Source organism: Fusarium keratoplasticum, chromosome 2, assembly GCF_025433545.1.
Source record: "Fusarium keratoplasticum isolate Fu6.1 chromosome 2, whole genome shotgun sequence".
In the NCBI taxonomy this organism is placed as follows: Eukaryota; Fungi; Ascomycota; class Sordariomycetes; order Hypocreales; family Nectriaceae; genus Fusarium; species Fusarium keratoplasticum.
In genome coordinates this window covers 3,355,259-3,383,248 of record NC_070530.1, presented here as the reverse complement: position 1 = coordinate 3,383,248, position 27,990 = coordinate 3,355,259, and the positions used below count along the sequence as shown (strand labels likewise).

At 53.7% G+C, this 27,990-nt stretch overlaps 13 protein-coding genes across 13 annotated transcripts; 6 read left to right on the top strand and 7 right to left on the bottom strand.

The window, feature by feature from the left end:
* Positions 1-91: 91 nt before the first annotated feature.
* Positions 92-5,428, top strand: NCS57_00295400 (uncharacterized protein; the record flags this gene model as incomplete). The annotated part of the gene is made up of 6 exons (XM_053052972.1): positions 92-169; positions 219-285; positions 332-712; positions 757-830; positions 873-3,323; positions 3,368-5,428. The coding sequence occupies 6 exons, from the start codon at positions 92-94 to the stop codon at positions 5,426-5,428; spliced, it is 5,112 nt and encodes a 1,703-aa protein (XP_052918218.1).
* A 210-nt stretch (positions 5,429-5,638) lies between these two features.
* NCS57_00295300 (putative tRNA (cytidine(32)/guanosine(34)-2'-O)-methyltransferase) lies at positions 5,639-6,816 on the top strand (the record flags this gene model as incomplete). Its single annotated transcript, XM_053052971.1, has 2 exons — positions 5,639-5,753; positions 5,798-6,816. The coding sequence occupies exons 1-2, from the start codon at positions 5,651-5,653 to the stop codon at positions 6,814-6,816; spliced, it is 1,122 nt and encodes a 373-aa protein (XP_052918217.1). The 5' UTR covers positions 5,639-5,650.
* An 82-nt stretch (positions 6,817-6,898) lies between these two features.
* Positions 6,899-7,511, bottom strand: NCS57_00295200 (N-acetyltransferase domain-containing protein; the record flags this gene model as incomplete). The annotated part of the gene is made up of 2 exons (XM_053052970.1): positions 6,899-7,236; positions 7,280-7,511. The coding sequence occupies 2 exons, from the start codon at positions 7,509-7,511 to the stop codon at positions 6,899-6,901; spliced, it is 570 nt and encodes a 189-aa protein (XP_052918216.1).
* An 862-nt stretch (positions 7,512-8,373) lies between these two features.
* NCS57_00295100 (uncharacterized protein) lies at positions 8,374-9,084 on the bottom strand (the record flags this gene model as incomplete). Its single annotated transcript, XM_053052969.1, has 1 exon — positions 8,374-9,084. The coding sequence occupies one exon, from the start codon at positions 9,082-9,084 to the stop codon at positions 8,374-8,376; it is 711 nt and encodes a 236-aa protein (XP_052918215.1).
* Positions 9,085-9,999: 915 nt separating this feature from the next.
* Positions 10,000-11,257, top strand: NCS57_00295000 (Deacetylase sirtuin-type domain-containing protein; the record flags this gene model as incomplete). The annotated part of the gene is made up of 3 exons (XM_053052968.1): positions 10,000-10,591; positions 10,638-10,981; positions 11,030-11,257. The coding sequence occupies exons 1-3, from the start codon at positions 10,180-10,182 to the stop codon at positions 11,255-11,257; spliced, it is 984 nt and encodes a 327-aa protein (XP_052918214.1). The 5' UTR covers positions 10,000-10,179.
* Positions 11,258-11,850: 593 nt separating this feature from the next.
* On the top strand, positions 11,851-12,849 carry NCS57_00294900 (uncharacterized protein; the record flags this gene model as incomplete). The annotated part of the gene is made up of 1 exon (XM_053052967.1): positions 11,851-12,849. One exon carries the CDS (start codon positions 11,851-11,853, stop codon positions 12,847-12,849), a length of 999 nt encoding a protein of 332 aa, XP_052918213.1.
* A 334-nt stretch (positions 12,850-13,183) lies between these two features.
* NCS57_00294800 (Ubiquitin-conjugating enzyme E2 8) lies at positions 13,184-14,127 on the bottom strand (the record flags this gene model as incomplete). The annotated part of the gene is made up of 5 exons (XM_053052966.1): positions 13,184-13,320; positions 13,366-13,547; positions 13,591-13,705; positions 13,883-13,923; positions 14,003-14,127. 5 exons carry the CDS (start codon positions 14,125-14,127, stop codon positions 13,184-13,186), a joined length of 600 nt encoding a protein of 199 aa, XP_052918212.1.
* A 1,434-nt stretch (positions 14,128-15,561) lies between these two features.
* On the top strand, positions 15,562-16,625 carry NCS57_00294700 (3-methyl-2-oxobutanoate hydroxymethyltransferase; the record flags this gene model as incomplete). The annotated part of the gene is made up of 2 exons (XM_053052965.1): positions 15,562-15,969; positions 16,014-16,625. 2 exons carry the CDS (start codon positions 15,562-15,564, stop codon positions 16,623-16,625), a joined length of 1,020 nt encoding a protein of 339 aa, XP_052918211.1.
* Positions 16,626-16,767: 142 nt separating this feature from the next.
* Positions 16,768-17,281, bottom strand: NCS57_00294600 (Ubiquitin-like protein ATG12; the record flags this gene model as incomplete). Its single annotated transcript, XM_053052964.1, has 2 exons — positions 16,768-16,830; positions 16,874-17,281. The coding sequence occupies 2 exons, from the start codon at positions 17,279-17,281 to the stop codon at positions 16,768-16,770; spliced, it is 471 nt and encodes a 156-aa protein (XP_052918210.1).
* Positions 17,282-17,626: 345 nt separating this feature from the next.
* On the bottom strand, positions 17,627-19,798 carry NCS57_00294500 (uncharacterized protein; the record flags this gene model as incomplete). The annotated part of the gene is made up of 1 exon (XM_053052963.1): positions 17,627-19,798. The coding sequence occupies one exon, from the start codon at positions 19,796-19,798 to the stop codon at positions 17,627-17,629; it is 2,172 nt and encodes a 723-aa protein (XP_052918209.1).
* A 1,216-nt stretch (positions 19,799-21,014) lies between these two features.
* NCS57_00294400 (DBF4-type domain-containing protein) lies at positions 21,015-22,997 on the bottom strand (the record flags this gene model as incomplete). Its single annotated transcript, XM_053052962.1, has 3 exons — positions 21,015-21,146; positions 21,194-22,489; positions 22,536-22,997. 3 exons carry the CDS (start codon positions 22,995-22,997, stop codon positions 21,015-21,017), a joined length of 1,890 nt encoding a protein of 629 aa, XP_052918208.1.
* A 947-nt stretch (positions 22,998-23,944) lies between these two features.
* On the top strand, positions 23,945-25,590 carry NCS57_00294300 (uncharacterized protein; the record flags this gene model as incomplete). Its single annotated transcript, XM_053052961.1, has 1 exon — positions 23,945-25,590. Exon 1 carries the CDS (start codon positions 24,094-24,096, stop codon positions 25,588-25,590), a length of 1,497 nt encoding a protein of 498 aa, XP_052918207.1. The 5' UTR covers positions 23,945-24,093.
* Positions 25,591-26,164: 574 nt separating this feature from the next.
* On the bottom strand, positions 26,165-27,799 carry NCS57_00294200 (BHLH domain-containing protein; the record flags this gene model as incomplete). Its single annotated transcript, XM_053052960.1, has 3 exons — positions 26,165-26,356; positions 26,409-27,267; positions 27,318-27,799. 3 exons carry the CDS (start codon positions 27,797-27,799, stop codon positions 26,165-26,167), a joined length of 1,533 nt encoding a protein of 510 aa, XP_052918206.1.
* Between the last annotated feature and the right edge of the window lie 191 nt (positions 27,800-27,990).

Below are 27,990 nucleotides of genomic sequence, written 5' to 3'. Positions count from 1 at the left end.
TCGTGCAGCGGCAGAATTTCATCTCGAGCTGCATGGACTTGCGAAAAAGCCACATGCTCCGTGTTGAGCCGAAATTTTGCCCGGGGCCAAGATGACGACGCAACTCCTAGCCACGGAGCTGGCGAATCTCATTCAGGAGAGCAAGAGGAAACACAATGACTTGCGACAAGTGAGTCGCTGCAGCCAGCGTATGGTCCCAAATTCTGATGTATTTGCAGGCCGCAGAGAAATCTCTTGAAGAGTTGAGAAATTTGAGAAACCCTTCGGAACAGACGGCTCCTGAAGGTCTGACCCTCATCATGTTAATCCGGCACCATCTAACCCTGTCCAGAGCTATCCCAAAAGGTCAACTTTGTCAACCCATTCATCATCGCATGCGGAACCAAGAATGCCAAGTTCACCGCCATCGCCATTGTCTGTCTGCAGCGCCTCATCGTTGCCCAGGCTCTTCCTCGGTCCAAGCTGAACCAGGTGCTAGAGGCCTTGATGCAGGCCACCTCGGCTGGCTTGGATGTGCAGCTCAAAATTTTGCAGGCACTGCCTTCTCTGGTCCAAAACTATGCTTCGGACCTCAAGGGAAACTTGCTGGTGACGGCTCTTAACATTTGCTTCACCCTCCAGAGCAGCAAGAATGCCATCGTGAACCACACTTCAGCGGCAACGCTTCAACAACTGGTTGTATCAGTGTTTGACAAAGTTGTTGCCGAGGACAGTAAGTTTTATAGATCTCTACAAGGACTTGTCTAATCAGAGTAGAAAAAGCTGGCGATGTTCCGACAGGCGACCCAGAACAATCTGAGACTCGTCCTGCAGCACTTGACGCTTATCGGGTATGTGTATAGGCCACTTTCTGATCAGGTTCTGACCAACAGATCTTTAATGATCTATGTCTCATGACAGAAAATCAACGCCCGGAATTCATCCGAGTCTCAGGACTTCCGCAGACATTCGGTCTGGAGCTCATCGAGTCCGTCATTACGAATCATGCTAGTGTTTTCAGCAACCATCCCGAGCAGGCTCAGATCTTGCGGGTCAGGGTTATGCCTCTTATCATGAGTGCTCTGAAGGGGAAGCCAAACTTTGCAACCACGGTACGACTCGTTCGTATCCTCTATACGATGCTCCGCAGACACATCAGCATCCTACCATCGGAATGTGGCGAATCACTGATGATTCTGACACAACTCCTCGACCAAGATGATTCTATCTGGAAGAGGGCCTTGTGCATGGAAGTCTTTCGAGGAATCTTTGCCGAGCATGCCCTCCTTCGACGTATATTTGCCATGTTTGACGCCAAAGAAGGAGAAAAGGATGTACTCAAGCCTCTGATAGCTACGTTCGTACGACTGAGCACCGAGAAGCCTGCGGTTATTGGTCTTGGACACCAATCGACACTACCAGTCGCCAATTTGAACCCGAATTCTTCATCCGATCAAGCCATCATCGAGGCGAGTGGCATGCTTATGGCTGGTCCCGTTGGATCCGAGACTACAACCACTGGTATCAGCACGCAATGGAGCTCTGTTCGAGTTCCATGCATTGACCAACTCGACAAGACCGAGGCTCCGGCTATCCCAGAGTCATACATCTACAGTTTGGTTCTGGCTTGTATCTCATCTGTCTCTGACGGGCTTGCAAAGTTCATCCTTCCTCTCACAGTCCCTAGTGACACTCGGGGTCGGAAGAAGACCTCAAAGCAGGAGACCGGCCGTGATTCTCCTGCGCCAGAGGACAATTCGGCAAAGGGGAGGTTAGAGAGGTCAGCGTCTTTCAAGAGAAACCCAGTCCCTCTGAACCCCCTATCCTTGGAGGAGCATCCCCTGTTTTCCGAGGTCAAGATCTGTGCCACCATCGTCGAAGAGTGCTGGCCTGCAATTCTTGCGACTTGCTCCACCTTCCTGTATGCTGCGCTCGACTCTGAGTACTACCATGGCCTAGTACGCGCCTTTCAGCGCTTTGCTCACGTCGCTGGCCTCCTGCAACTGCCTACTCCTCGAGACGCTTTCCTTACAACTCTGGGGAAAGCCGCCGTGCCACCCAACGTTCTTACAGCTTGCGTCAATGCCGGCCAAGCTCGCCCCCAGACCCCAAGCACGCCTACGGATACATCGAGTCTCTTTAGCAATGCTCGAGGGCTGTTGAGCGTCGACAGCCTAACCCCTGCTACACCCACTTCTGAGAAGCGGCAAGCATCTTTCGACGCTTCTGTGGCGTCGCTTAACACTCGAAACTTGCTGTGTCTACGGGCACTCCTAAACCTGGGTATTGCACTAGGCCCAACACTGGGAGGGGCATGGAGCATAATCCTTGAGACGCTTCAGCAAGCTGACTTTGTCCTATTCGTGAGCGGAAAGACTCCAGGCAGAACTCCGACTATGAGTCGGGGACCCGATCAAGGAGGCGACAGCGAGGCTGCTACCCTCATGGCCAACTTTGGATCCGAGGTTCGTGCTGTCGAGACGGCTGCGTCAAGACTGATTGAGAGTACTATTGACTTTCCTAATGACTCGTTCCTGGAGGTGGTAGCAGCCATCTGCAATCTATTGATGCAGAGGCCTGTTGAACCATCTGAAGCCAAGCAGCCCCAAGCTGATGGACAGCTCAAGACCCCGACTACACAGCCTCGGCGATTTTCGGGGCAGTTGAGCTCTGGTTCGACGCAAGAGGACCAATTTGCACTTGCTAAGCTTGGAGAAATTGCCACCATCAACATTGAAAGACTGCTGGAATACAGTCCAGAAGAGTCAGGCTGGGATGTCTTGACTGAGGAGCTCATCGAGACACTAACCTCTGTCACCACAAATTCGTCTGTTCGGACCAGAGCAGCAGATATACTTGTGAAGCTGGTTCTGGAGGCTGCTAGTGTCACGTCCTCGTTCCCCGAAGAGATCCGCGGTGACATCCAACTCCGATTTTTCGAAGCTCTACGGAAATCGCTGGCGCCCCTGCTCAAAGGAGACCGAGAAGTTTCTGTTGCTAGCCACTCGACTGATATTGACATCCACAAGATCATCCTCGAAGGCCTCAAGAGCATCATTGAGGGTTCTGGAGAGAGTCTCGTCAAGGGATGGGACATTGCTTTCGAAATCATTGGCACTATCTTTATATCAAAAGAGTTTGATCCTGCCGACCGTCGTGGCTCGCTCGCCAACCCGATTCTCCTTGATACCCGATCAGCAAAGCTCATTCGATCTTCTTTCAACTCGCTTCAACTTATTTGCTCCGACTTTTTGGCATCGCTGCCAAACTCTTGCTTCTTGATCTTGGTCGATACCCTCTACAAATTCTGCTCCCAGGACGATGATCTCAACATTGCCTTGACTGTAAGTTTGTGTTGTCGTTTTTCAACTAAGCTAACACTCTACAGACGGTCACGTTCTTCTGGGTTCTGTCAGATTTCCTTTCGGCAAAGAATGAGTCTCTCGACATCACAGCGGAGATGATGCAGGGAACGGAGGTTTCTGATCTCGAGAGGATGGCTGCCGATCACGACCACAAGAACTCTGACGCAGCATTGTGGATGCTTCTCCTACTTCGTCTGACAACAGTCACAACCGACGATAGACTCGAGCTACGCAACAGTGCGATTCAAACTCTACTTCGGATATTCGACGCTTATGGTGATCGACTCAGCCCTGAGTCATGGTCAATCTGCGTCAAGTCGGTCATTTTCAAGCTTTTTTCGTCAATCGAACAAGAAATATCTGCCTCGCAATCGGATGAAGCGGATGAGAGTGACCGGACCGAATGGACAGAGACGGCGGTTGTGGTTCTCAACGGTATCTCGAGTCTTTTGGCCAATTACCTCGACATTCTTACCATCCATCCTTCATTTGATCACCTCTGGCGAGAACTTCTCACCCATTTCACGACACTCCTCGACTTTCAAGTCTTGGATATCAATACTGCAACCTTCAAGGCGTTGGCCCACGTCTTATCCCAGACAAGCAATGACGGCAAGTCAGTGTTCAACAAGACTACCGTCGACTTTGCGTGGGATCTGTGGGCAAGAGGAGTTCCGACCTCAAAGCCTGCGAAGGGCAAGACTGAGGATAACCAAAACTGCCTTATTGCCTACGTTTCTGCTTTGACGGAGATTTACCGACTAATTCAGGATGACGTGACTGTGGACAGAGTTGCAAGAATACTGAGTCTGCTGAGAGCAACCTTGGATGAGGCTTCTGTTGGTAGTTACGTCCAGGATGTCGAGTATGTGACACCTTTACAGGCACACATTGTCGAAGCGGTTCAGACGATCCGGACAGACATTGATGGAGTCCCATCTGCCATGATTACTCAGGTTGCAGACTTTGTTGTCTTGCCCTTCCAGGCCACTTCGTCTAAACCAGGGCCCAAACGCACTTACATTGCTCTCTCAAAGGCGAGCATGAAGACGCTGGAGAACCTCATCCTCAGTCACTCCGCAGACCCCGACATCTACCGCAGCGGTGCGTTTTACGAGGCTCTGAAGGCTTTGTGCAGACCGATTGCACTCAAGTATGGCTTCTCGACCATCACCAAGTCTACTCAGCCATGGAGACTGGCCACCTCTACAGCCCTTGTCATTCTGGAGGCCACCCTATCCCAGATAATAACCCTTGACATTCAGCGAGGAGTGGTGCAAGATATTTGGACCACGATCGTCGCTGTCGCCGACGGAATCTTGAGTGCAGATTGTAAGAGTGCTGCTTCTGGAACCGACTTTGCGGCCGATGAGACGTTCGACATTGCTTCTTTCCACAAGCTTAGAGAACTCATCATCCCGGCACTTGGTGCTGAAGCTGTTTCTGAAAGGGCTCGCAAGTCTTATGCTGAGAGTCTCTTCAGAACATCCATTATCCATGCTCCTTCACCAGCCGAGGAATCAATCATCAACGGTAGTCATGAGAAGGGTCTGGCAGCGCTGTATACTTCGCGTGCAGGTCGAACAGTATCGATCCCACCGACAAAACGCACAAGCATGGCGTATGTTGCCTGTGACGAGCTGTTTGCATTGATATCCGCCAAAGAAGAGCCAGCAATCGTCATTCAGCCACCGACGCCAAAGTCCCCAGACGCGAAACACCAGCGGTTTGCCGAGCCACCAGTTAAGCTCCATGGCCGGATCGCCAGTACAGCCGCTCCATTCCTCATCCTGCGCTGTGCTTTGACGCTCAGGGCGTACATTGCCGATCAACCTCTACGAGGAAAGATGCCTCAGCCGTTAAGCCAGCGAAAGGAGCTGTTGTGGATTCTCAGGAAGTTGGTGGACATGAAGAGCGAGAGTGGAGCTATCCCAGAGTTGAGCGGCGTGGAGAGCGAAGGAAGAAAGCATCTACTGAGGTTGTATCCTCTTATTGTGCGAGCATCTGGTGTAGTTGGAGATGAGAAGGTAGGGCGGTTGCTGAGAGAAGCGCTGGAGGTTGTTGGTGATGAGCTTGGTGTTTAGACAAAGCGAGGATAATGTGAAGACATAGAAGGCGTTGGAAGTAATTGATGCAGCAATATTTCAGTGATTATCTCGGAATTATTCGAATTATTCGCATTCTTCAGCCTACCTAATGCTTCAACGATAGGGCAGGCATTTGTTGGAGGGGCAGACCCCCACCAATAACGCGGGGCAAAATTCGCCGTGAAAATTAAACGTCCATCCTACACTCAAGCCAACGTCATGGGAAAATCGTCCAAGGACAAGCGAGACGCCTACTACAGGCTCGCAAAGGAGCAGGGATGGCGTGCGAGAAGCGCCTTCAAGCTGCTCCAGCTGGATGAGGGTGAGTCAGTCGACGGCTGGAGGGGGCTCTGCTAACAGGCGCAGAATTCGATCTCTTCTCCAATGTCACCAGAGTCGTCGACCTGTGCGCCGCGCCAGGAAGTTGGTCGCAAGTTCTCTCGCGGGTGTTGATCAAGGGAGAAAAGTTTGGACGGGCAGCATGGCAGGACAAGGAGGCGAAATTTCGACAGCAGATGTTGGGTATTCTACCCAAAGACGATGAGGTCAACAGCACCGAGCAGGAGGGAGAGAAGCAAGAGGAGGCTCCTAAGCCACGAGACGATGTCAAGATTGTGTCGATCGACCTTCAGCCTATCTCGCCGCTCGCGGGTATCACGACTCTACGCGCCGACATTACACACCCGGCGACAGTGCCGCTGCTGCTCTCCGCCCTTGATCCCTCCTACGACGCAAAGACAGCGGGAACCCAGGCATCACACCCTGTTGATCTGGTTCTGAGCGACGGTGCCCCCGACGTTACAGGTCTCCACGATCTTGACATCTATGTCCAGTCGCAACTACTATTTGCTGCGCTTAACCTGGCGCTCTGCGTTTTGAAGCCTGGGGGCAAGTTCGTGGCCAAGATCTTCCGCGGAAGAAACGTCGACGTGCTCTACGCTCAGCTCAAGATCTTTTTCGAAAAGGTTATTGTGGCCAAGCCACGCAGTAGCCGCGCCAGCAGCGTGGAGGCATTTATTGTCTGCATCAACTTCCAGCCACCGCCCGGATTCCGAGCCAGCCTGGAGGAACCCCTCGGTGTTGGTGGACGACTGGAGGAGATGCTTAAGGAGCAGACTAAGGACGTCGATATGCAGGACGCGGCGAGCGCGGACGAGGGGATCGTGGAGATGCAGGTCTACGACGAAACGCTCGAGGACACTGAGAGAAGCAGTCGATGGATCGCACCGTTCATTGCTTGTGGAGATCTATCCGCCTTTGACTCCGATGCCTCGTACCAGCTCCCTGAGGATTATGTCTCTCTAGATCCGGTCCAGCCGCCCATTGCCCCCCCTTACAAGCGCGCCATCGAGATGCGAGCCGCCATGTCTGGGTCACAGCGCTAGCCCCTCGAACAAGAGAACGTAAATCTCGACAACCAAGATAATTGCACCGCTAGCTATAAACCATAAAAGAGAGACAAAGTCATCAATGCTTGGGGGTGGGCTTCTCTGCCGGACCAGGCATCTCCAGCATCACCAGGCCGGCTGAAGGGCCCTTTTCGAAATCCATGGCGCCAAGCTCCCTCCGGTAGAGCCTCGCGGCGGCTTGGTCGTGGGTCATGAGGAGGAGGCCACGCATGTCCTTCCAGTCGTTGACGAGTTCCTTTAGGGCACGCATCAACCACGAGGCAAGTCCCCGACGTTGAAACTCGTCGACGACAAAGACATCTGTGAGGTAGGCCAGGGTGACGTAGTCGGTCACCACGCGGGCGAAGCCAACCATCTTGTGTCGAGAACCATCCTTGGGACGAGCGATGCCGTTTTCTATCGAGTCAGCATGCGAACAAGAGACGAGTGGACAACTTACTCTTCATATCTTCGGCAGTCTGTGGAGTCCAGTAGACTGCCAGGGTCAGGCAGTTGTTCAGGACCTTCTGGAGCTGCCCATGGGGTAGAGGGCTGCTCCACCAGTTGTCATCGAGGGACTGGTTAAAGGTCTGAGGACACAAGTAGGACTTGTCGTTTGTGAGGAAGAAGTTGTCGCGATACCAGAACCGGGGAACGCCCTCGGCCTGGGCAAACGAGTCTCGGGAACCCATCTTGGGATTATTGGTGTTGTTTTCGATGGGGAGATGTTGATGGATCGTGATGATGGATCTGGACAGTTGTTGCTCCGACAAGGATGACTGTCAGGTTTCCTTCTCTCAAGGACGGAGACGATGATGTAGGCAGGGTGAGCCAAGGGTGTACGGCTAGTGGCGGCTTGCCTCGTGGGAGGGGCGTGTGATTGATGTCGAGTTTAGTCAATCCGGTTTCTGGAAGAGACGGTTGGTCGACGGGCAGGTCAGGTGAGACGGGAAGAGATCCAAGGTTTGCGGGGAAGACAAAGGAGGTCTTGGTGGAATGAAGCTGTCGTGGACAGACGGGAAGTGCAGTTGAGTATCAAGACTAGTGATATGAAGCAAACAACGCTGAGGACTCAAGCATTCAAGTATCAAGACGAACCCTGCTATTTGTAATTGTTCGAAGCAAATTTGGAATTGCCCTGCCGTTATATGCGGCTCCTTCATCCCACGATACTCCCATGTGCGTATCTCGATCTTGTCATTTCGCCTTACCCAGGCCACGATCCGGCGAGCAGCCTATCAGGACCAGCGCCCTATTGCTGGTCGTGGTGGAACCGGCTGCTGGGTCTCGGTCGGGATCTGTTGCCCGAAAAGTCGGGGAGAGTGAAAACCTGGGGTGTGCACCAATTGGAAGGCTGTTGATATCGGCGGTGGCGGCGCTATCTACACCCGTGACAGGAAGGTAGAGGTTCTTCAGGTGACATGACGGAATGGACGGAATGGATAGCTTCGGTACAGAAGGGTAATTACGTTTGGATACGGGTTAGTGAGACCTAAGTACAAGTATTATCCCCAAAAACCCCCAACCCTGCCGAGAGAATGCTACTGTCAGAGTTTACAGCAGTCCAGCGTACATGGCACCGGCCATAAGACACGAGCCGAGGAAGGCGCCGGCCGTGGGCATGACGGCGCCACCGGTGGAAACCGTCGAGGCCGGGGTGGCGGCCGCCTCCGTCTCGGACTCGGAGCCGGAGGAGGCGGCACCGGAGCCGGCAGCAGGAGTTCCTTGAGTGGTGACGGTGGTGATGGTCTTGGAAGCGTCCTTGGTGGTTGTGGTTTGCTCGACGGCAGTGGTCTCCTCGGCGGTGGTGTCCTCAGCAGTTGAAGCCTCTTCAGCAGTAGTCGTCTCCTCGTCCTCAGCGGTTGTCTCTTCCTCCTCAGACTCGTCAGTAGTCTTGGATCCAGCCTTTCCAGTAGAAGAAGGAGCCTCAGTAATAGTAGCAGTAGAATCCTCCGTCTCAGAACCAGCAGCCGCAGTCTCGGAAGCCACATCGCCGAGGGTCTTGGGGTTGATGAAGCGCGGCGAGTACGTCTCGGTGCCCTCGTACGAGTCGCAGCCGGGGACGGTAGTCTTGGGGGGAGCCCGGCCGCCGCCACAGTCGAGGAACTCGCAGACCTCGCCAGTGTCGGGAACGTAGTAAATCTTGGAGACGTAGGGAGAGTTGCCTTGGAAGAGGATCGAGTCGTACGACGTGCAGCCCGACAGGTCGGTTTTGGCGATGGCAGGGACGGCGAGGAGAGCCGCGAGGAGGATCTTGGCGGCCATTTTTAAATATTAAAGAGTGAATACGTCTGATGTTAGAGAGTGGCAGACAAAAAGTCTCTAGATGATTAACGAGTGAATGAATGTCCTTGACCGTGTCTCATTTTTCCTTCTGGGGAGGCCAGCCTTTTTGAATGGCCACCCTCATCACCACGAGCCAAGCCGGAGTTTCAGGCGATATTCCCGGCGTTAATCAGTAGCACGCCCCGCTGTAGGATCGGAGCTTGGGGCATCTCCAGGGCCTGATTCGCCCCCGGGCGCTCTCCAATTCGCCGCACCGTCCCCCTGGATCGTTTGACCACAGGGCTGGAGGACATGTAATTTCGGGATCCCCTGTTCGGTCACTTCTGGATCGGGGATCGCTTGCGGGTGAGTATTCGCAGATTTTTGGAAATGCTGTCGGTTCTAGCTTTTGGTAAGTTGGGCATGAAAGGGGCAGATGAGGCTATTTATAAGATGACGACGACTGTTGGCATGTTGTCTTGTCTAAACATGTTCATCGTCTTTGACAGTTGCTGAATGTACTACTCATCATCTTGCGTAAGAATCAACAAGAAATTGATAAGCATTCAGTTCCAAAGCTACTCCTGTAACCGAGTTATTCGGACTGGGGTAGCTTCCTTCTACTCATCCATGGCATCACCAAACGACCCCCAAGTTTCAGGCAAGAATCTTGACAGCGAGCATTCGTAAGCTCTCGCCATAGGCGACCTGACTCTTCAACTGACGCACAGCCTGGTCCCTTGCTGATACTCCAAGGGCCAGATAGCAGGCAGTTGAGTGCGACACGATATCAGGCACCCGATGCAGCTGCGACAAGCCAATAGCATCACTTCTCTACTCTACCCAACACACGAGGCAGATGCATACACAACAATCAACCAATCACCACAACCCATGACAGAAGCCTGAAAATGGTCTCCGCTGCCTGAGTTCAGCCTGGATCAACAGAGTTGCACGAGAGCCTCATTGGGGGCCAAGTTGCGGGTTGCAGCTTCATTGAGGAAGATCGACCGGGCATCCAATCATGGTCCTCGGCGAGTGACTCTCCAGACCTCGAATGTTCCTCATTCTGCAGGTATAAACCAGCCATCAACAATGACATCCTTGCATCGAATTCATCGCCAACTATACAAATCTCATCCCCTCTCCCATTTACACTCTCTTACACGCCGCTTCTCATCCTCCACCATGCCCCCCAGCACCGACGTTGACGCCTTCCACGAGGTCCTCCGCTCAAGCAAGCGCATCCTCGCCCTCTGCGGCGCCGGGCTCTCAGCCTCTTCCGGTCTTCCCACCTTTCGCGGCGCCGGCGGTCTCTGGCGAAACTACGATGCCACCACCCTCGCCACGCCGACCGCCTTTGGTCAAGATCCCAGCCTTGTCTGGATGTTTTACGGATATCGGCGTCACATGGCCTTGAATGTCAAGCCGAATCCTGCTCACTACGCCTTGGCTGCACTGGCAGAGAAGAATAAGGACTTTTTGTGCCTGACGCAGAATGTTGATAGTGAGTCTTTAGTTATTACCAACAGAAGAGGTCCTAACATTTCAAGACCTCTCCCCAAGAGCAAACCATCCCCTAGAACAGCTCCGCACACTCCACGGCTCCCTCTTCGACATCAAGTGCTCTAACAGTCGGTGTGACTGGAAACAGCACGGCAACTACGACGACCCTTTCTTCCCGGCCCTCGCCTCGGCCTCGGAGGACCCAGAGCCCGGAAAGCCTTTTCCCTTGTTGGATCCTTTCCACCCTCTGGAGCCGATCCCGAAGGATCAGATCCCCAAGTGTCCCAAGTGTGGGAAGGGTTTCCAGAGACCTGGTGTGGTGTGGTTCAATGAGGGCCTAGATATGGACATGCTGGAGGGCATTGATAACTGGCTCGACCAGGGCAAAGTGGTGAGTTTTTTCTTTAGATACTCTGAGTATGTACGCTAACAGAGACAGGACCTGATGCTCGTTATTGGTACATCAGCCAAGGTATGGCCCGCAGCAGGCTACATCGACCAGGCTCGGGACAAAGGCGCGCGAGTGGCCGTCATCAACATGGAGGCAGCAAACGACGGAGGCAAGGATCCCAAGTCCAAAGACTTTTTCTTTGGCCAGGACGCGGCCGAGTGCTTGCCCCTGCTGCTCGAGCCTATAATCGGGAAGCTCGAGATAGGCAATCAGTAACTGGATTGGTGTAGACGCAGCCCAAGAGGGATATGTAGTTTCACAAGAAATCGATTCAGACCATACAAAGGCGAGAGATGCTGGAAATGAGACGTTACACTGCTTTTGGTGGTGACATGTGCATTTGCCGTAACACAAGAAATAGCTCTCACAACCCTACAAACAACTACTGTTTTTCACAAATGCAAAAAGGATCAAACCTCGTTAAAATAGACAGAAATAGCAGCGATGATTGCTATTAATTTAATTGTAGCAGTAGTTTGTTGTTGCGCTCTCAGCTAACTATTAGGTTCAGCGGGTGGGCTCACATGATATCTTGAACTGTGCGGCTTGCATGTCGCTCTCAACTTGCTCCACAAACATCAACAACACGAGGAGTCGCATCCCGTAACAGTCATTCCAGCATCATCTGTATGACCAACATCAGACGTTAAAGTATTTCATATTCATCGAGAATCTTGCCATTATTCTCCACAGCGCCATTGCCAGCGTCAGGCCCACACCGAGAGCTGTCGTCATATCAAGTCAAACCTTCCATCTGGACTCTTCTCTTCTTCACATCTACACACGCCAACCAACCGCCAACCGTCATCATGCAGGGCTTCAACATGGGCCGCTACGTCCCTCCAGACGTCGAGGGAACCACCAGCGGAAACCGTCTCCACGGGAAGCGCCCGCCCGGTTACCGCGCCGGCGGGCAAACCGTGCGCTTCGAGATGCCCTTCCCAGTCTGGTGCTCATCCTGCCCCAAGCCCACCATCATCGGCCAGGGCGTCCGCTTTAACGCTGCAAAGTCCAGAGTTGGCAGCTACTTTTCAACGCCGATATGGAGCTTTCGTTTCCGTCACGCAGACTGCGGCGGTGAGATTGAGATCAGGACAGATCCTAAGAACACGGCTTACGTCGTGGTCGAGGGCGGGAAGAAGAGGGACACGGGTGAGGATGCGCCGCGCGAGGGAGATGCGGTCATCTTGACAGATCAGGAGAGAGAAGCTCTAAGAAAAAATGCCTTTGCCAGTTTGGAAAAGACTATCGAGGATAGGGAGCAGTTGAAGCTGGCTACGGAGCGGATCGACGATCTCGCCGAGGCATCGTCAAAGCACTGGAAAGACCCATACACGCAGAACCAGAAGCTTAGAAAAGCTTTTCGCCAAGAACGCAAGGAGCGTGAGCGCACTGCAGCGGCAACGGAGAACTTACAGGACCGGATGAGTCTTGGGATTGACATTGTACCCGCCACAGAGGAGGACGCCCGGCGCGCAGCCCTGGTTGATTTTGGATCCGCGGATGAGAACGGACGAGACCGCGCACTCTCCAAACCCCTATTCAAGAGTGATAAAAAGCCGGCAAAGAGTAGCAGCAGGCTCAAGACCGAGAAGGAGGCATCGAAGCGCAAAGAGACGCTGGTATCAGAGCTTCTGGGGAACACCAGAGCATCCACAGACCCCTTCCTGCTCAACCATCGAAGCGAGCCGAAAGGAACTTCAAGACTCCCGGGACTCAAAAGAAAAAGACCCCAAGAGCCAGAGGCGCCATCAAAAGCACAGGCACAAGAAGCGGTAACGGGGCTGGTGGATTATGATTCAGATTAAGTCGACGTCACATTGGTTTTACGCATGTCCTGTTTTCCAGTATGATACCCGGGCTTTGCCCATGTTATAGATACGAAACTCAAATATTTAGCGGCTCTGTTGCGACATTCATCCTTGGGCAGTGTCGGCCAGCTTAATCCAAGCGGTTCTAACCACCGAAGTCCTGCGCCGACCTACCCAATCCTACGAAACAATTCCGTCAGCCCGATCGAGGCAATGCCCGCGGGCTTCTGCAACTCCGTCCGATGATAGCTCCCTGCCGTGCCCTACCCCCATGACGCCATATTTCAAACGAAACGAAACGCTCGCCCAAGTCAATGCCATGATAGGCCTTCTATACGTCGTCCATCTGGCCCGCGGGCTCGTCGTCGTCGTCGCCGAAGCTCGCCACCGAGGACATGTCGTCGTCGTCTTCGCTCTCGGCTCCCGCGTCGTCGGCCGCATCCTTGGTTGCATATTTCTGCACATATTCTGTTGCTGTGAGCCGAGGCCTGCTGAACAAGTCATGTTTCGCACCTTTCACTTTGGCATCATAGCTCTTAGGCTCCCTAATCAACAACGCTGCGGCTTCGCCATTCAGAGGATCGGTCGGGTTCGGGTATCGTAGAAGTTGGGGGAGGAACACCTCAAAGATGTTGATCATATCGAACATCGGGGACCAGGTCTGGTTGATGACGTCGAGGCACACGGAGCCGGAGCTAAACAGTTAGAAGAATCTCGTCTGAATGGCAGGCCACGTACAGCTCGTCGATGTTCGGGTGGAAAATACGGTTCACGAATCCAATGCTAGGGGATTTGTATGGGTAGGTATCCGGGAGTTCAACATGGACCTTCCACATGCCGCCCTCGAACGGAGCTGTCCAATGTCAGCAAGACTTCGATACCGGCTTGGCTTACTGACTCTCGGCGGGACCCTTGAACCGAACAAAGAATTCCTGCCTGGAGGATCGTTAGGAGATGAGGCGGTAGCAGGGCGAGAGGGCATACACTGCTTCCTGTTAGCAAAGTTGACAAAGAGCCCAATGCTGCTCACTGTTGTCGTTGACCAGAGTGACTTCATAGTCGCTCATGAGCCTGTATCTGTCAGCATGTAGCCTCGGCAGAGATTCGTGCCTCGTACATCCTGCAAGCCTGTTAGCGCCGTGACACTGACACTATCCGGAGGTTGTAGCGCACTTCATGACCTAACATTGCGACACGGGTTAGCGAGGACATTGCAGTCGCACCAGAGGAGTTTCCACTCACATCGGTCTCGATCCTGCGGCGTGGGCTACTCATGATGGCGGTCGACGTCGGCGCGAATGTGGGGTTATGAGGGTATCCAAAGAGCTCCGGGACCGGCGCGGTAGGGGATACTCGGTAGAATAGAGGGCGAGAGAAGACGGGGAACGCAAGAGTCGAGGTCTAATCGCAGCGTCGGGGGAGTACGGTCGAAGAGGGCGCAGATACTGTAGACAGATGGTTGCAGAGAAAATAGCAGATCAAGGAGGAGGTGAAATGAAGTGACGGGATGGGATGGGAAGGTCAAGTAAAGGCAAGTCACGAGGATATGATGTGGACGACCGTGATAAGCCGCAGACGGCAGGTGCCGCCAACGAATACAGCGGGGCACAAGGTATCGATAAGCGCGAGTTATCCGGAATCAGGATAGCTGCGACAAAGCACGCCACGACACGACAGGACACGGGGCGGGTCGATCTTCATTGGCTTATTGCGCCATCCATGAAACGGCATTCATTGAAACAGCATGAGGCAAGACATATGGTGAATCATGCTTGTGGTTATGCAGGTCGACATGGGTCATTGAACGTTACCCAAGAGTCTATTCCAGACTGCGTGTGACGGTAACTGTGAAGCAGGGGGTTGAGCGAGAACAGAGACAATGTCCACTGACTGCCTGGGCAATCACTGCATGGTTCAAGGTTCTTTCAGCGTTGATGCAGTTTGTTGACCAAACAGGTTCTCTCGACTAACCTTTTGTTTGACTCCAGTTTTGACTCTGAGTCTAATGGCTTACATGGTATGCATGAATCTCAGACAGCATCTAACAAGATCGAACAGACACAGAGCAGACAGTAGCCTACTTATCCAACCCCGTCACGAGCTCCTCGGTACTCCTCTCAGTCCCCAAACCTCCGCCTTACGCCCTACGGCCGAACTGCCTCGGCTTGCCACAACAAGGCACAGCAACAGACGACATCCCCAGGCACCAGAAATGCCTTCACCAATGGACCAGACCACCACACCGCCCTAGTTTACTAATTCTCCCACACCCCACCAATTTTCCCAACCAAAACCGGCTCCTTCGGCCGTTCGGCCTCGGGCGGTGCTTAATCTCCCATTGGAAGGCTACCAGACGAACCACACTGAGCCGTGGGGCGCAGGGGTTGTGAAAAACACCAACGGGTCCGGACAGAGAGATACTCAAATATACAACGTAGGGTTCATCATGGTCAACGTTGAATAAAAAGCCGGCACGCCCCCGTCTTTGAATTAATTCACAATTCTGCAATTACGTAGAATTACCAAGTCACCCATCTGATTTCCCATATTTTTTTCCGCATTAAAAGCGTCCCTCTTGGCACTTTGAGGTGTATACTCTTGCTTCAATATTTGCCAGTACAGACTGTCACCACCAACCACACTTCCCTCAACCCATCCAATACATCTGCCCACTCTTGCCCGCTCTCATCACAACTCTCCTTCTATCCAATGTCCTCAGTCATCAATCCCATCTCGAGGCGTGCCTCTTCCCTCCTGCCCCGCCTCCGATCCCGGCCGGCATGGACCCTCGGCCCCCGGCCCGTCGCCATCGGAGGTGCCGTGCAGATCCGGTCCAGCTCTCACTCCCCAATGGGATCGCCCCCGACCACCCAGCGGAAAAAGGTTACCCTCGGAACCTTGCGCTCACTGCACCGCAAGGGTGAGCCCATCACCGTCATGACTGCCCATGACTTTCCCAGTGCCCATGTCGCCGACCATGCCGGTATGGACATGGTTCTCGTTGGTGATAGTCTTGCCATGGTTGCTCTCGGTATGGAAGATACCAGTGAGGTTGTACTGGAAGAGATGCTTCTGCACTGTCGATCTGTCGCGAGGGCAACCAAGTCGGCCTTTACTGTAAGAACCTGACCCCTTCATAAAGTCCAATGCTAACTCAACAGGTCGGTGATCTGCCAATGGGTACATATGAGATTGGACCCGAGCAAGCTCTTGCTACCGCCATTCGCTTCATTAAGCAAGGCCGTGTTCAGGGTGTCAAGCTTGAGGGTGGCAAGGAGATGGCCCCTACCATCAAGAAGATTACCACTGCAGGCATTCCCGTGCTGGGCCATGTTGGTTTGACGCCTCAGCGACAGAACGCTCTTGGTGGCTTCCGTGTTCAGGGCAAGACCAGCGCTGGGGCTATGAGCATTTTGGAGGATGCACTCGCCATTCAGGAGGCCGGCTGCTTCGCCATGGTCGTCGAGGCTGTTCCTGCAGAGGTGGCCGCCCTCATCACCGAGAAGTTGTCTATTCCCACCATCGGCATCGGCGCTGGCAACGGTTGCTCCGGCCAGGTTTTGGTGCAAGTCGACATGACTGGAAACTTCCCCCCTGGAAGATTCCTGCCCAAGTTTGTCAAGAAATATGGTGATGTCTGGGGTGAGAGCATGCGGGCTATCGAGGCGTACCGGGATGAAGTCAAGACACGACAATATCCCGGCCCTGAGCACACATATCCCATCTCAGCAGAGGAACTTGATAACTTTACCAAGGCGGTCAAGGATCTGTGAGCGAATATTGATACCCATGGAGGCTGCATTTGATAGCGTTTGACGTTCGGTGCATCGATATAGTTAGAGTTGCATATCCGGAGTTTGGGTAGACAATGTCCCGCTTTCGAGCATTGGTAGATAGAAGATACCAGCAATAGCATCATCCAAAAGCAGGAGTTAGCGAGTAGACGACGACCAACTGGCCATGAGCGTTCTTGAAGCACTATGATTGTCAGCAACGCCTTGGCGTCATCTCATCGGCTTACCTGGTGCAAGTTGCCCACCACTTCATCCAACGACGGCGCAAATGCGCTATTCACGTACAAAAAGACACTGTCGGTATCTTTGCACCTCAGCTTTTTTCGGAGATACCTCACAACCTCCTCAAACCGTCTTGTTGCGCTGATCTTGCATACGTCTTGCGCCAACGACGGCGCCGACCCCACGGGCTTGAACCGTACCACCACCTTGTCCGTCTTGAAGCTGCCTGCGCTAGCCAGTGCCGCGCTCGCATCTCGTGGTAGATCGGCCAGGACAACTGACGCGGACATGGTCAGAGGAAGATCTGGTGATGCGGCGCCGCTGGCGGTGTCGTTATCGGCGAGCGGCATGGGAGAAGCCGTTTGCGGAGAAGGTGACGGGGATGAAGGGTCTTGTGATGGCTGATCGGACATAGTTAGAGTTTGTCTGGAGCGGTTGATAGAACGAGATTATGTTGAAAAGAGATGGTTGTTGGATGTAGGTGAGTGTGGTTGAAAGTGAAGGTGTACCTAAGCAGTGGCTGCATGCGACTGCCTGGCTGCATGACACAGTGCAATATTTCACACACTGTGCTACACGACATGCATTCATCCATCACGGGTGTCCAGTGTTGTTCCATACATTCATCATCATTCATCTTATCACTCATTCAAATCGATCTCTAATATTAAAAACGTCAAGTCGGTATATATTACAAAGCCTAACCTGACCATCATTAATCATGAGGTGAGATGTCTAACTTATACTCTTACATACGTCTAGTACTTTTCGTCCAACTCGGCACAGAGCTTCTCATATTGCTCCTCTGTTCGGGGTGCTGCCCGTGAGCTCTCGATACCCTCCATCACCATGTCCATCAGATCGCTCTTCAAGCTCTCATACACCATGCTCACCCAGCTACCAATAGTCTTCTTGCCCTCTGTTGGGAGGCCTTTCTGCGCATTAAACAGAGGGTCATCATCGATACCGCAGTGCGTAGGGACTCCCAGCTTTGACCTAACCCATGTGTACAGCGGAGCAGTACCGTCACCCAGCTTGGTGGCCACGTCGACGGGACGTATCGCCATGTTGGGGTAGAAAATGGACGAGGCAGTTGCAACAACTGACTTGTGGAACTGTGCCCTAAACACAGCAAGACAAGACAAAGGGCAGTTGAGCTCCTCAGTCGTCAGGAATTGAGTAACAGGAGCCATGGTGGCGTCGACAGTAGGTATAATACGGTCCTTCCAGGAGCCAGCATTCCGCTCGTACCAAGTTGACTCAACAGTTGGGAAGACTGCTTCGGCAAGTTTTTCAACCGCAGGCTCATCCAGCCCAAAGGCATAGAAAGGTCCATCCTCAGATGTGTCCGAAAGTACCTTTCGAATGGCTTCCAGGAAAAGTCGGTGACTCGCTCGAAGATCGACAGCTTGGCACGAGACGTAAATATGACAAGCACACATGTGCGCAACGAGATCGACCGCCTCCATCGTGCGTCGGGCTGAAAGCAGGGCAAGCGAGTTGATGCCCTGGTTGTGCATCTCAGCCGACATGACGTGTGATGATACAGGATGGGCGAGAGCAGCCAGTTCAGACATGTAGGCAGCCATGTTGACGTCGATACCCTTCATGGTAAAATTCTCCTTGTCGCTGGCGTTAAGGTTGGCCTCGAGGCCATTGTTGGTCGAGGGGCTGATGATTTCGCTGACTTGGGAGAAAAGCATTCGCCCAATCATCTGCAGGGCGAGTCGTGTCTTGTCCATGGCAGATGTAACGACAACAGCCTGGAAATTACCCCCGGAGTACACCTCTCCCACGACTTTGCCGTCCTTCTCCGACGCATCAACCAAGGGGTTGTCCGATGTGGAGTTGAGTTCAACAGAAATCTGTCGCTGAGCAAGCAGAAGGTCCTCCAGATAAGGTCCAATCCATTGAGGGCTCGTTCGTGTCGAGTATCGATCTTGCCAGAGTCCTTCGCCAGTTCTCTTTCGGTTCTCCAGCCCAACCACAAACTCTGAGCCGCGCAGGAAACTTCTAATGTTGGCAGCCGCCTCAATCTGGCCGGGGTGTGGTCGCACAGCATGGATAAAAGGGGTTGCCCACTCAACGTTGCCACCCATGCTTTCAGACGCGAACGCTGTCAACATCTGGGCTAGCACAGCAAGCTGCTGTGCGTCGTGGAGAACTAGACTGGCAACTGAGACAGAGGGAGCTGTGCCATTGATGAGACCCAATGCCTCCTTGGGACCGAGTCCGCCTGGTGAGAGGCCGCTATTTTGAAGAGCTTCAGAAGACGGCATCACCTTGGCCGACTTGCCCTGACCAACTTGGACAAAAACATCCGGGTTGCCTGTGACTGCTCCTGCGATGTAGGACATGGGCATGAGATCACCAGATGCCGAAATGGTGCCTCGGAGGGGAACCATGGGGGTAATCTCATAGTGAAGCAGGTTGACCAGCTTCTCCAACACCTCCATCCGAACAGAGCTTTGTCCTCGCATATTCTGGTTCGCTCGCGCCAGAATAGCTCCCCTCACCCACTCAGGGGGCATGACATGAGAAGGGTCCCTCTCAGAATTGCTACCCGGATTCTTGTCGAAGATGGTGATGATGGCACTCTGGGTGTGTTGGAGAAGGCCAATCTGGGTCTCGAGCCAGTCATCGGTGCGGACATCCGCGCTTCCACCAAAGCCGGTGTTGACTCCGTAGACAACATACTCGTGGGACAGATACTCTGCGAGAGCATCAACGCTCAGGGCGATGCGGCGGGCGAGCTCCTCATCGGTGCTAATCTCGGGTTTGACTCCGAAGCGGGCAACAGCTATGAGGGAGGCAATGTCGAGGTTGTCGCCGTCGAGGATGACCTTGTCCTTGCCGTCCTTGAGGCTCTGGAGACGCCTCCAAATATCCAAGGTGGACTCTGCGTGGGTCGAGGCCTTGAGGTGTGTCATGACGGGCAGATACAGATCAGATACACTTGCAGGCTCGAGGACGTTGAGATTGAGTGGAGATGACGGCCTCTTCCCCAGACTTTTTGTAGTCGACGGAGGATCCGGGTGAGACAAGGCGGGCAGCTTACACCGCTTCGGGCGTCGGTCAATCGCAACCGTTGAGAAGAAGTTTCAGTCAATTGACCTGTCACCGGTTCGGCCAAGATGTCGTGAGGAATGGGTGTGTGCCGTGATCGGAGAATGATGGACAGGATGGGAAAGTGCCAACCTCAAAGTTTTCTCCCCTAGTCTAAACTCAGGAACATAGGGCTGGGAAGGAAGCTCCAACGAATGAATGAAGGGCAGTGAGGTATCTACAAGGGGGGGCTTGAATGCAATGGGGAAAAGTCAAAAATTCGGGTGACAGACAATGGGGGAAAGAGGAAAACGGGATGCAATTTCACGGTGAGAAGGAAGGAGCAAAAAATCGACAAGTGCCAGGGCTGCACGCACAATATCTACAGTACGTATAGTTCCGTAGCGTCACGGCCAAACCCCAACTACTGCAACGCCAGAAACGCCACAACATCGGGATAGGAACATGATCTTATGTACTGTACAAGTCTCTTCACAATGTCCGCTCATGTCTAACATGCAGATACATATACATGTCCTAGCCGCATATCTACATCAGACCAGCCGGTCCCGGTCGTAGTCGTGTTCATCGCTGTGTCCCATGCGATATCTCCCTTCAACCCCAGCCATCCCATCCCATCCTCCTCTCCCTCCTTCGTCAAATGCCATCTCAGCCATCACCTAGCCATGCTCTCGAAATGGACCGCGACAAAACGCCCCGTTGTGGATGATAAGCCCAAGAAACCAAGAAAATGCGTCGAGTAGACCATCAAGAAAGTGCATAAACCATGCCGCTCTACGCCGTTCGTTGCGTGCACTTCATGTAGAAGAGAAGAAAAAAGTACCAAGATTAGACATGTCAACCCGAGGACCGCCAGAAATGCCACCATTAAGCGCTGATAACCAAGCCACGAGGTATCTTTGTTGCTGTTGTTTGTTTGATTTTTGTTTTGCTTTGCTTTGCTTTGCTTTGTACTGCGAGGGAATCTGCTTCGAGCTGAAAATGGACGTCATGAGTATCGTTGGGTGCATTCGTGGGCCACTGAGGCCATGGTAGGGATGCGAGAAGTTGAGAGTTGGTCGTATTAAGGTGGAAGCCGTATTACCATCCCTCTTCCTCGTCGGATCCTGGAGAAAACTTGGGCATTCGCTTGAGTTGTGACAGGAGAGAATCAAGCTCAATCCAGTTGTCGTCGTTTTCGGCAAACTTGCGGTGCTTGCGAGACAGAATGTGCTGGTCAAGTTAGCATGTGTTGGTCGTGATATAGTAGTCAAACTCACCTCGTCAAAGTCGCGGAACTTGTCCTGGCAGTTTTCACAGTAGCCAGGCTTAAGATCCCGCTTGCTCTTGAGGGACTGCTGTGTTTTCCGTTCCGTCTTTTGCTCCTCCTCTTGAACATCAGCAGGTCGCGAGGTATGTCGACCCATCGTTGTCGATCTGCTAGATGCGACATCCATTGACACCTCGGCCAGGCGACGCGAGCTCACGTCGTGTGACGCAGGAGCCGCCTTTTGTAACACCTTTCGCTGCAGACCATGGACCTCTTTGCTCGTTCCAGCCTTGGCCCCGTTTACACCTGATGTCGATGATACCATCTGAGACCGGATAGCGGAGGTGATGTTGGAGGGCTGAACACCTGAAGCCACGGGCTCTCCAGCAAAAAGCCTACCGGTACCAGCACGGCCTGTGAAGGCATTCTGTCGGATGTCTGCGGGCTTCGACATGATCGCCTTGGGGTTGAACAGTTCGGTTGGCGTCACAGCCCGGGCCCTGTTCTGAGCATCCTCCATCTCTGTAAGTGTCCGCTTTCCTGTTACTGGCTTGGGCACTGGGATCTGCGGCGGCCGCAGAATGGGAACCGATTCCTCTCGCTTGACAGCCCGTGCCTTTTCTTGTTGCCGGCGGTGGTCCTTATCCGGAACATCGTGATCCTCCACAAAAGGACATCGACCGTTACCAACACTTCGGAACTGTGGCCACTCTCCATCGGCCTTGTTAGCCACCTTGGGGTACTCTCGGACCATGATGGGCTTGTGCTTCTCATCCATATCCCAGATATAGATGTGCGGGCCCTTGAAATAGCAAAGCTCTCGGTGAACTGCCGTGGGGTCACGGTCTGAAGGACCGTTCAGACGCTCGTGGTGCAGCAGCTGGAGCAGGTTAGGCTCCCTGGAGTTGCTGTAGTGGCCTCGGGTGCTCGTGGATCTTGAGCTATACGAGCTACCAGTCTCTCCCTCAAGCAGAACTGACAGCATGTTCTGGAACTTGTCTAGCGACCAGATCTTCTTTCCCATCTCACGGGCCTTGTACAGAACATCGTTGTTCCTGGCACCCTTGGTACGCTTCGTGGGGTCATCCAGGTGCTGTGACCGTGAAGGTGCGTTCCGGAACTCAAAGAGAAGCTTTCGCCTAGCTTCTGTGTTGCGGTCCAGTAACGACGGGTTGATGGTCTGAGGCTGCTCCTCTGGCTCGTGATCATCATGTCCATGCTCAGGCTCGGCCTCTGTCCTCTCAGGCGGGATCGATCGAGTAGTAACGACATGGGTGACGGCGATGGAGAAGAAGGGTTCTTGGCGCTAAAAAAGAGTTAGGTAGGTCCGTGCAAAATGATAGGTGACTTACAGCTCCAAGATAGGTAACTCGCTTTGTTAGTCTAGCACGAATATCATCCGGGATGCTTTCAAAGTAAAAGACCATCTTGGGGAACTTGGCACGGTGGTGCTTCTTCCATGCTTCCTTCTCGGTATCAATATCCCTCGACGACACAGCTCTTGAAGCTCGCTCCTTGACAGGAGGACGCGAGACGCCTCGCTGAACGAGGACAGTCCGTGATGCCCTAGTGGGAGAGCGTGCAGACCGTTGCACGCCATACTCGAGGACCTGCTTCTTCATGGGCGGAGGCTGTCCATACGCCTCTTCACGCTGGACAGTGGCATGGGATCGCCTCGACTTGGCATATCCAGCCAAAGCGGAAGCTCCCCGGAGGGGTGAATTGGCGACATTGGGGTTGTTTATCAACGGGCCCCGTCTCGAGGACATGGCCGAGATGGGAGCAGGCGTCGGCGATACAGATATAGTTGCCATAAAAACTCGTCAACCTGCTCTGGAGATGAGGCGCCAGAGCAGAAGCGATGGGTAGCAAAAGCTCCTGTTCAAGCGTCGAAGCTGAAGAATTTGGAGGTATTGTTGATTATTTCGGTGTGCTGTGGTCTTGGTTGTGGTCGTGGTGAGGGGCTGGGACAGCACGCGACGCGGAGGTCAGACACGTCAAACGAGGACAAAATGTGGCGAGGAGCGGCGGGAATGGACGTTATCGATGCATCAGAGGACCAGGCTGCAGTGCAAAAGACAAAGAGACAAACAAACAACAGAGTGAACAAGTCAAAGACGAGCAGGAAGCCAGAGATGCCGGGGCAGATGGTTGTGTTATTCGGACCTTTTGGCCGGGCTGGTTTTGCCTTGAGAGAAAGACAGGTGAGGGACCCGACCAGGTTGATTGATGACTGAGCAAGAGAGAGAGAAGCGTGCCCGCGGGTCGTGTTGTTGGAGACTCGCGCTTGGCACAACAGCGCTATGCCCGTCCTGGGCGGTGGTGCGGCCTCGCACGGCTGCTAAACGCGGCCTAGCAGGGCCTGCCTGGGGCCTCCCGGGGCCTTGCCCCCCAGCGGACGGCCTTCTGTGGCCTGCTGCGAGGCGCCGGGCCTCCACTGTCAAAAACACGCACGGCCCTAGCCCCGGGCGGCCACCCAGCAACCAGAGCCCGCGAAGCCAGAAACGGGAAATTGGGAGAGACGAGACCAAACAACAATTTCAGCCTCGTCCCGGAGACGGGGATTTTTCGCGAGACAGGGAATAAACAATGGAAGCTTGAGACATGCACAATCTTGAATGGGAATTCGGCAGAGGAATGAATGCGTCGGGAATGGCCTTGACTATGTTATGATGAAAACGTGGATGGACCCTTAGCTACGTAGGTATCTACTGTAGGTAATAACTGAGGCGTTGAAACATCTTTAGCCTCACTCGTCAGGTTTTCCTGCATCCCGTCTGCACCTCACCATCCAGCCTCGGCCCAGACTGGTCACCAACATTGGTCATTGACGTCAATTGCACGGCCAATTGCTGGTAAGGGCTAAATTCCTAGTCGCCTACTAATGCTGATCCTCCTGTAGACGTCAATATGAAGCTCCTTCGAGCTCCATTCCGGAGCCTCGATTTGCCCCTCCGAGTCGCCTCCAAACAAACAATATCAACGACATCCGTACTCCGTCAGACCTATGTCTCGTCCCTCGTCCGCCAGCCCGTCATCCGCCGTTCTTATGCCTCCGTCTCCGCCGCCGAACTCCGCTTCGGACAACCCGTCCACGAAACCCATCCTCACATCCTAAAACCGGGCGAGCTCACGCCCGGCATCACGGCTCAAGAGTATGCCGACCGCCGGGCTGCCCTCGCCCATGCCATGACGGATGGGAGCGTGGCCGTCCTCCATGCTGCATCCCTCCAGTACAAGTCGGGCGCCGTCTTCCACCCCTACCGGCAAGAATCCAACTTTTTATATCTCACCGGCTGGCTCGAGGGTGACGCAATTGCCGTCATTCAAAAGACTGGTCCTCAGTATGGCGACTACAGTTTCAGTCTCTTTGTCAAGCCAAAGAACCCTCGGGAGGAGCAATGGAACGGCTACCGCAATGGCGTCGAAGCTGCCCGAGATGTCTTTAATGCCGACGAGGCTCATTCCATAGATATGGCAGAGACCCTCCTCCCCAAGATATTCGAGTCTGCAAAGCTTGTCTATGCCGACTTTCAACCTCCAAAGGGCAGCATCGCCGCGACAGCCCAATGGCTATGGCGATTCTTCTCCGGCAGAGAGTCTCGTCCAGCGCGGACACCCCTCTTCTCCGTCATGAACAAGCTACGAGTCATCAAGAGTCCGGCCGAGGTCGCCAACATGCGCCTTGCAGGTCAGATCTCGGGCCGTGTTATTACAGATGCCATGCGCAGGCCTTGGAAGCGAGAAAAGGACTTGCACTTATTCCTTGACTACGAGTTTGCCATGAAAGGTTGCGATGGCCCAGCATACATTCCCGTGATAGCTGGCGGCGAGCGGGCAAACTGCATCCACTACACTGTTAACAACAGCACATTCCGTGAAGACGAGTTCATTCTCATCGACGCCGGCGGTGAGTATGGCACGTACATCACCGACATATCCCGCACATGGCCTGCATCTGGCCGCTTCACCCCCGCTCAGCGCGACCTGTACGAGGCCGTCCTCAAGGTCCAGCGCACCAGCGTCTCACTCTGCCGTGAGAGCGCACGCGTCTCTCTCGAAGACATCCATAACATCACGGCCCGCGGCCTCGTCGATCAGCTGCGTAGTATCGGCTTTGATGTTTCCATGAGCAACATTGACCAGCTCTTCCCCCACCACGTCGGGCACTACATCGGCCTCGACGTGCACGACTGCCCTGGCTACAGCCGGCGAGAGACGCTCCGGCAGGGCCACTGTGTAACCATCGAACCAGGTGTTTATGTACCCAACGATGACCGGTGGCCGGCTGCCTTTAGAGGCATGGGCGTGCGGATCGAGGACAGCGTTTGTGTAGATGATGATTCGCCCTACATCCTGTCCACAGAGGCGGTGAAGGAAGTGGCCGACATTGAAGCATTGCGATAACACTTGACTGTACACTAGCTATAGACGATAGACCAGCATACTCCATAAGTGTACAATACCAATGTGACCATGACGGCTGTTGCGCCCACGACCCACCCGAATTTTGTTGCTATGCCTACCTTTGTTATCGGCTGAATACAGCAACAATACCGCGTTCAGTTCATGGCCGGGGATCATGGATCAAGCCACAACCCGATGCAGGTGAAATTAGATGCATGCAGTGGTCCGTCCTCAGGCTATCTGTCTGGTAAGCGATGGTTAGGGTAGCACTCACCTGGACGACCTGGCCTGGTCGTATAACTCGGCCTCGGTTTCGTTCCTCAAAAACAAATCACAACAAACAATCCCATGCCATGCATATGCCAGCCATACCATGACATGACATGCATTCATCCATCTCTGAAGCCATGACGTTCATATCTGAAGGCCATGCGTTCACGTATGCAAGCGCACGCGACAGTCGAGTAGACGCAGAAAACAGGATGAGCAGTGTAGTGTGTACAGCACGATTCATCTCTGGGGTATATTTATACAGTCCCAAGCAAGCACACTTGGAAAAAAAACAATGTCTATTTCAGCAGAATCCTCTCGGGTCGAAGAGCGTCCGGCTGTGGTTGGGCATCAGGAATGGCTGTCTAGCTGAGGCACTGAGAAGCTGCTCAAATGCCTGTAGACGCCGTGCCAGCTCTTGGTGCTCCTTCATGATGGCCTTGTTGCGCCGTTCTAAGTATTGAATATATTCGGTTGCCTTTGTCAAGACGGTGCCCTGCGGAATGTCAGTCGTCGAGCTGCGTAGAGTAGAGTGCATTGCCACTGACCTTGCTCACTTTGGGCGCTCGTTGTGAATTTCCCTCGCCCTCGTCGATCCCATCCTCCGGTATCGACTGCAGGGCGGGTACAGCGTTGCGGAGTTCGGCGATCTTGTCTTTGAGGTTCGTTCGATACTTTCGCTCAATATCGTTATGAGCTGTCCGATCCCCAGACTTCATCTTATCTTTGCCCTTGTCAGTGGTATCTGTATTGGAGCGATGGAGTTGCGGTCGGGAGGAACTGAGAGCAGTACCCGTCTCACTCGATGCCTCTGTCTTGATATCCTGGTTTCGGGATGGAGCCTTTGTGCTGTCAGCAGGCGTTGGCGTCTGCTTCTGGCTCTGTTCCCCAGGCGTTCCCAGGATAGAGTCGATGCTCGCGTTGAACTCGGGCGGAAGACCTGAGCCCAGCCCAGCCCCGAATCCAAGACCGAAACCACTAGGAGGCATAAAACTAGCCGGTGTCCGACCAGTGTTCATGGCGATGGCGAGAAGTCGCCGTTGCTCGTCATTACTCAAAACCTGGTTGCCAACTCCGGGCATCGTCTGCCCGTATCCCGCGGTACTCATGCCCCCAGGGCTTTCTCCCACACCAAAGTTCGGCTCCATCCGCAGTCCGGGCTCGGGCTTTTCCCAGCTGAGGGGCGTCGAGTAGAGACCCTCCCTTGGTGGGACCTCTGGTGGCGGCATCGTCTCAATCTTGGACAAGTGCTCCTCCAGACTCATCGAATCAAAGCCTTCTTCATCTTCGGACAGTGCATTATCTAGAGCGTTGTCATCAAAATAGTCGTTCCCCTTAAACGGGGGGGCGGTTGCGTAGATGCCAGTTCCGAGACCTGGCGTCGTGGAGCTTGATCCAAACCCCGGGCTTGTCGAATCATCAGCCTCCTGATTCATCATTAACGACTTGAAACATACCGGGTAGTGCTGGTGTTGTTCATCATGTCATATCGCTTAGAAAAGTCAATCTCATAACTTCCTGTCCTCTCGGCCTCATCATCATCAAACTGGATCCAGTAATCGAGCGACTCGAGCGCCGACTCTGTGTCGACCTTGGTACGCTTTCTATCGTGTGCATCCCTTTTCCTTGGGTAAGTCCGCGGGTGACCCCTGGTAGGTAAGACGGTCTTATGTTGGGTGTAGGGTGATGGCATGGGGGCTTGTGTGAATGTGATGTCGGAAGGGGCAGACGATTGGTGGTCGTAAGAGGAAACCGGTCCCCCTTGAGGACCAGATGTCCTGTCGACCATGTCGCCTTCTAAAGGTCTCCATGGCGAGGGTTCTTGTTGTTGCTGCTGCTGCTGAGAGATGGCGCCGGTCGACGACTCGGCGCTCTGATCCACGGGGTTAAGTGTCTGGTTGTTGGGCACCGAGAAAAAGCTGAGGAGATTGGGATCCATTGCTAACACGGCATCCCGGCCTGGTGGCCTTGATCGTCGAGGACGTGGGATCTCGTGTCAGCGGCCCAGGCAAATTTAGGCCGGCTCAATTCGCGGCGACGGTGTCGGAAAGGACGTGAGGTCGGGTCGATGCTGTTCACGACAGCCAAGTCATTCGAGGGGTTCGGGTAATCGCAAGGTCGTCGCGACGG